General features: G+C 38.6%; 1 protein-coding gene across 1 annotated transcript; it reads left to right on the forward strand.

Moving 5' to 3' along the window:
- Nucleotides 1-2,907: 2,907 nt before the first annotated feature.
- LOC133743594 (disease resistance protein RGA5-like) lies at nucleotides 2,908-4,040 on the forward strand. The gene is made up of 3 exons (XM_062171578.1): nucleotides 2,908-3,067; nucleotides 3,218-3,296; nucleotides 3,430-4,040. The coding sequence occupies exons 1-3, from the start codon at nucleotides 3,062-3,064 to the stop codon at nucleotides 3,705-3,707; spliced, it is 363 nt and encodes a 120-aa protein (XP_062027562.1). The 5' UTR covers nucleotides 2,908-3,061; the 3' UTR covers nucleotides 3,708-4,040.
- Nucleotides 4,041-7,459: the final 3,419 nt, after the last annotated feature.

Below are 7,459 nucleotides of genomic sequence, written 5' to 3' on the forward strand. Positions count from 1 at the left end.
AAGGGGAGATGGGTGCCCATATGACATTTGGATCCAAACGCTATACCCATAGAGTGAAGGGGGAAAAAAAAAATTAGAGACTGAAATTACATATATATCCTTCGATATATATCAGTTGGTTGACGCCGTAAGGGAGCTAACGGCTCCAGATATTAAAATTGGGTCGGGGTCAGAACCTCAGATACCTTTCTGATAGTTTTGAAACTTGAGGTACAATAATTTAGAATGGCCAAAAGGTGGGGTACTGTACGGGTCATTTTCCCTTACAAAATCATGTATTTTTCTTGCAGAAGGGGTTTTGCAAAAAATACTAATACTTTCGCAATTCATGGGCATCAAGATCACCATTTTAAGTGTGTGAATAGTGATGGGTATCTGTTAGCTTTTGGGATCAGATTAGGTGGAAATGTTGATTTAAGTCATAAACTAACTGATATTAAGATGATTATTACAATGAGAACACTGTTTTCACTATGAGTGATTTTTTTTTTTTTTTTAGAGTAATAGCCAACCATTTAATTAATAATAAACATAAGAAAAATTACAACTTAAAGATGTAGAAACTACATCAAAATATAAAATAATAAGGGAAATACTAGATGCAATAAAGCATCAGAAATAAAACTTAACAAAGGTATGAAGGGATACAATTAAGCATTTGATGACGCCCAGGACAGAGTCCGGGCTGTGTAAAACGGTTCCACTAGTATGGCCGACCATGCTTCCACGCATATAAGTACGTCGAATAGAGGGTAACCTTCTATCAAGATAACTGCCGGTAGTGTGACCGACCTTGCCCACCCCACGCAAAATAATACGACGAGTAGAGAGCAATCTTCTACCTAAGTTGCCGCAATTCCAATTCCAAAGTATAGCAGGAAACAGCGTCCCGAAAAAGTCTCCTGGGTCCCAAATGCGGATCCAAACAGAATATAAGGTCAAACAAAGGCCCATCTTGAATGGCCCAAACAAAAAGAAGCCTAGAACCAGTTGGGCACCCAAACCTGCCCTAACCTCCCCTGTTCCGCCATCCCTTGCCGGAGAAACCCAAACCCAGTGCCGGCCGCTCGATTCAATGAGCCACCGCCTACCCCACCAGCCTTGGGGCGTTCCCACGAAGAACCAGAGGAAGGTTGTTTCTCAGCCCGACCCAACCCCCTCTTATCAAAGCTGCATGGTAGCGAACACCAAAGCCAAACCCAGATTCTGGCCGCTGCATGGATCTCGGCCCCGACAGCTGCACTATCGCCCGACGACGGAGAACCCGATCCCACCAGCACGACTCCACCCACCTCTACCAAATGTAGCGCAGGTCCAGCCGAAAGCCCAGGCACTACTCCACTCCGATCGCCGCTCCAATGCACAACTGGATCGACAACCGGCCCATCACGAGCCCTTCACTCGCCCCCAGTCCAGATCTGCACACCGTCGACTTGAGCCGTGCCCGAGATGGCCGAAGACGTCCGACTCTCGGATCTGTCCTGCTCGAGATTTTCCAGTCACCAACAATCCCCAATCCAAATGGACGATGAACCGAAAGCAACCTCAAGGCCCAGATCGAACCAATCTGAGGAGGAATGAACGAAGTCGCTTCAACACTGGTCGAGGACCTCGACGTCTTGGAGAGTAACAGATAAAAGTGGGCGACAGCCTGAACCGTACTCGATGGCTGCGACACCAGGAGAAGTGCGGGAAATTTGCTCCATCGGAGATGGAGGAAGTTGCAGAAACGCATACCCAAGGGCGGCGTTCTCTCAAACCCTACTTAGTTCTAAGTTCGTAAACAGCTTCTCTTGTAGTTGAGTCATGTGCTTACCGTAACGACATTTAATTTTCACTATGAGTGATGATATAAATCATATAATCTACCTCCAGGATTTCAGTTTTCTCCATTACTTTTCTCATTTGAACGGGTCGTGTAATATAAAGATTGAAACAATCGATTTTTTAGATTAACTTTTAACAAGTTTAGTTAAATTATAATTCATTTCGGTCAGTTTTTGTCACAACTCAGGACACAATTATCATGCAAAAAATTAAATTTTTTTGACAGAGTTAGATGAATAGATAATTATTGATTTAATTCATTTTTTGTGTCCGTAATTTTTAAAGTGCGGTTCAACAAACTAACAATTTCGATCACAAATTCACAATACTACAAGAAATAACAATTTCGATCACAAATTCACAATACTACAAGAAATACAAAGAAAACAAAACTGAATGAGAAGACTAGAGAGAATACTGCTACTCTTCCTCCTCTGCTATACTAACATCACAATCCACAAAAAAATTAAAAATTACTGATACGAAATGTAAATGTTGAAATGAAGACTGTCAATCCAAAATCAAAAGCATAATTTGCACGTGGTAGAAGTTTTTTTTTTTTTTTTTTTTTAAAAAAAAGGTGGTGGGAGGGAGTGTCACCTCTTCGAGTTAAGGTTAAAGTAGAGAGAATACTGCTACTCTTCCTCCTCTGCTATACTAACATCACAATCCACAAAAAAATTAAAAATTACTGATACGAAATGTAAATGTTGAAATGAAGACTGTCAATCCAAAATCAAAAGCATAATTTGCACGTGGTAGAAGTTTTTTTTTTTTTTTTTTTTTTAAAAAAAAGGTGGTGGGAGGGAGTGTCACCTCTTCGAGTTAAGGTTAAAGGCTTAAAAACTCTCCCCATCGGGTTCTTTACACATGCGGAGCATCGAACGCAGGACCTCACTGAGGAACCTGCTAACATTCGGCCAAACATGGTGGACCTAGCCCCAACCACTAGACCAAACCCACATGGTAGAAGTAATTACCTCTTCAATTGGTGTAACTTTGGGAAACAGACGGGTATTTTTTTGACGCGGAGTGGATTGGACATTTCCTCGGCACCAAGTCTCAAAAAGTAGCGAGCTACTCCTATAAATACCAGAGAGTTTGGTACAAGGTTCATTACCAATCTATTAATCAATCCTACAGAACACACCTCTTCCTAGTCCTCCCCTACCATCAACCTCCCAAAGCCAGAAGCGCCATCTTCATCGTCCATCATATCTTCTTCATTATCATCATGAAGGTATGTGTGATCGAGTTTCTTGCAAATGATGCATATATATGCCTTGTGGGCAACATATAGCAAGCACTTCCAATTCAATTCTGGTCATTTTGATTTCTGGGTTTTCGATCTGCCAATTCTGAAAGCTCTCTTCTGTGTTTTGATTTGCAGCAAAAGGTGGTGATCAGCCTCTCTGTGCACGACGAGAAGTCCCGATCCAAGGCAATGAAGACAGCAGTTGGAGTTGATGGTAAATTACAACACTCTGTTCTTGTTCTGTTCTGTCTAAACTCTCCTTGTTTTTTCAATCATCCCCATAATTAATTGCTCTAGTTCTTGAAAATTAACTAAATCCCCCATTTGGGTGCTGATGGAAATAACAGGGGTGGATTCAGCAAGTCTGCCACTGGACAAGGACCAAATTGAAGTAACAGGAAATGATGTTGATGTGGTTTTGCTCACAACACTTCTCAGAAAAAGCGTCAAGCGTGCTGTCGTAGTCAGTGTGAGCCCTGTCAAAGAGGAGGAGAAGAAGGAGGAGAAGAAGAAGGAGGAGCAAATCATCGTCGGATGGCCTCAGAGTTATCCAGTTGCTTCATACCAGTGCCCGCCATATACGTACCAGTGCTATGAGCCAAGCCCCAGTTGCTCCATTATGTAATAATAGATGAATGTTAGACCCAAGAGCTTCATTCCAAAAGTGATTGAGATTAGTATTATACTACTATGGTAATACATATATGGTTCCCGTCAATGAAATATCGATCATGGCTTCATACCAGTTGGCTTCATATCGATCATGACTTACCCAGTTGCTTCATACCAGTGCCCATATCCGTACCAGTGCTATCAGGCAAGCCCCAGTTGCTCCATTATGCAATAATAGATGAATGTTGGACCTCATACCCTTTACTCCAACAGTGATTTAGATTAATGTTATGGTACTACATATATGGTTCCCTTCAATGAAATATAGATCATGGCTTTGTTTCTCTGGGATTAGTACAACTAGCAATTTTATGCAGATTTAGAGTTTCCATTTTTCAATCTCTGTGATTTATCTGAGCTTTATTTTTATGCTTACCAATTTGGGTCCTTTGGAGTTTGGATGCAAATGAATTTGAATAATGGAGGGGAAGACTTTATGATCATAAAGTCTTCCCATTATTCAAATTCATTTCATGAAATGCACAAAATAAGGCATTGTTTGCTAGCTATTAATTTGCACTACAGGTACAAAATACCATTTTTAGTCAAAGACAAAGTGAGAATTTTCCACGCAGTTTATAGGCAATTACCCTGTGCTTACGCTTGGACTAAATAGAAGGAAATCAAAAGGGGTTATGGAATAGTAATAGAAGCACCACTTGTTCTTAACAGAAACAGAGAAAAAAGCACCACTTTGTATTATTGTGTACCTGCTCATGCTGAAAGAAATGATTAAATAAATCAAATGACAAAGATCTGCTCACTTAAGAGACAGTTTTTAAGGAATTGTGAGATGCTAATGATAATCAGTCTCTCACAGTCTCTTAAAACTGTCCTTTAGGTTAGCAAGCAAACCTGTCAAATGATAATCAGTGAAGAAAAGTGATGATAATGATGGTGTAGGACGATCAGATGCCGGCAACATGCATGACTCCCACGATGCCAACTAAGAAAAGTCAACATTTTTATTGACGAGTTGCTTAGATGGCATCCAGGGAGCCAGGCACGTCATGCGTCAACTGATCTGGTAGATGTTCACCAATCCTTATTTTGTGCATCATACTTGGCCTGCACAATATTAAGACTCATTAAACTATAAAAGTAAACCTCATACAATTAATGGACCATATAAACGGGATGGGAATTAATAAGAGCAAATCTCGTTCTACAATACTAATCGGTATGACATTTTGATTCTCTCATCAACTCTAACGGTGGAGGAAAAAAGTTCTACATACATGATTCAACCTAAAATAAATAGAAAAACTCAAAAATCGAACAGCTAAAACCCGTCAACATAGCATACAAATCGGTATGATAGAGATTTTCCGAACTAGTAATAAGCACAAAACAACACTAAGCGTAGAAATGCATTACTGCACAGTATAATTTTGCACCCTACAAGTTAGCTAGCTATACGTACCCTTAATTTTGTCTGTCGAAGAGGAAACTTGCAAAGAATCTCAGTCTCTATCTTTCTTTTCCTTTCAAACTTGGTTGAGTGCAAGAGAAGCATGGTGAGAAGTAGGATTTATAAGGAAGGGTGGAAGTGATAGAAGTAAGCAAAGACAGCACAAGATCCAATAGCAGATATGAGAGATTAGATAGGACTCATAACTCCAGGCCTCCAGCTGAACCAGACGGCCGAAACAGTTTTTTTCTTCAACAATATTTCGCAACTCTTTCTGCACAGAACAAAAGGGTTTCAATTCTCCATCTGAATCAATTAATATAGTGTGTGCATCTTATTCCTGTGTATTAGTAGCTAGCTGCATATAATGCCAAAGTGGTGCCTAAGCTTTGCGGCAGGAATGAAGAAACTTTGGCTGTTAGCCTCGTTGGAAATGGTGACCCCATAAGGGGCCTTGTTCAAAAGGGTATTAGACGGCGGCTAAGCCACTGTATGAGACAAATTACAGCCTTGCCAAGGTTGTTTAACGTATTATCCTACGGCCGTTTATGCTATAGGACAGGGTACCAAAGGGTACTTTGATAGTTTGATTGACCACATGCATTGAGGAATACGTATACGGTCCAAGTAAAGGGATGCAATTAATCCCCTTTTAAATTCAAAAAGATGATGAGTATAAAAACTTGTTTCTAATAGAGAAGAATAAAACGTTATGCAATGTCATTACTGTTCGCTTCAAAGCGAGGTACGGGAAAATCAGAGATGTTTTACACTTGGGTGCGGTTATTTACACCCTATCATTTTTTTTGTTCATCCTACTTACTCATTTACACCCTACATTTTAATTTCAATTATTAAATTTACTTATGTAACTCATTTCTATTTCCAAGAATATCCTTATATTGACATATCCAATTAAAAGAGAATTTTTTTAATGAAAATCCCACATTTAATTTATACCAATAAAAAAACTTTAATATATTATAGTTTCCTAACAAAATCATAATCTAATTTACTTCCATTTTTTTTAAATTTTTTCTTTCTGCTTCAATGTTCATCTATTTCAATCTATGTCAAAAGATTATAAGTTAGTTAACAACTATGAGCAATGAAGAAAATATTGAGATGTTGGTGAGCCGTGACCTGTTGGTTAGACAGCCTAACTCACACTGTGGAGGTCACGGGTTCAAATCTCACTGACATTAGGGATGGGGTGGGGTGGGGAGTTACATTGTCGTCCATAGTAAAAAAAAAAAAAAAAAAAAAAAAAAATATTGAGATTTTTCTTTCGTGTTTTAAATTTTTACTTTCAATGTTCACAAAAGGTATTGCAAAGATTTTGATGTAGTTAACACTAATAATTTTGTGAATTAAATAACAAATTCATGATGAAGAGGTAACAAAAAGACAAAAAAATAGTAATAAATGCAAATTTGGGTGGAGAAGATGAAGAGATTAATGTTATCCAATGAGAAATTAAGTAATCTTTCTATTTAATTCATTGGTTATTTATTTATTTTTCCTTACAAATTTGGATTTTAGAAAATTAATGTACTTAGTAGTCATTTTACACTTGGATAATATAATCATTCAATAATTCAAATGTTTGTAGGGTGAACTAAGAAAATGGTAGGGTGGCAATAGACGCACCTTTTACACTTTTACCTACGGGCATGCTAAGCCGACTAGCTCTGCTTTCCCCAAGTCACACTACACATCACATTAACAATTAAATCCCACGTAGCCTAAGAACTTATAAGGTCTTGTATTGCTTAGTTAAACAGAGTTCTCTCCCACTTTTATAATTAAGGATTAAGTATTATTTAGTCCTTGAACTTTTACCCAAAAAAATACTTCAGTCCTTAGCCTTGAATAAGCTAAACGTATGAAATTAGAAGGCCAATGACTGAAGTGTTTTTTAGGTAAAAGTTCAAGGACTAAACAGTATTTAATCCTATAATTAATTATCTCAAGATTTAGATTGAATAAGCAATGTTCTTAAGGCCGTTTGTCATGTTTTGTTAAATTACGTAAAAAAAAAACCCTAAGGCCGCCGTAACCCTAGTGTAGCCACCAAAGCCGTGCTTTTGTTCGGCGCTGTTGTGATCTCACAATACATCAAGGAAATGTACTGGTGTGGAATTGCAGGGGGATTGTTAATCTCGAAACCCAGAGTGCGCTTGTCGACATAGTACAAGCCAAAAAACCTACCCTGATTTTCTTGTCAGAAACCTGGGCACAGAAGAACTTGATTGATTCACTCACCAGGAAACTGGGTTTCAAAGGAGGTTTTT

Source organism: Rosa rugosa, chromosome 1 (genome assembly GCF_958449725.1).
Source record: "Rosa rugosa chromosome 1, drRosRugo1.1, whole genome shotgun sequence".
Classification (NCBI taxonomy): domain Eukaryota; kingdom Viridiplantae; phylum Streptophyta; class Magnoliopsida; order Rosales; family Rosaceae; genus Rosa; species Rosa rugosa.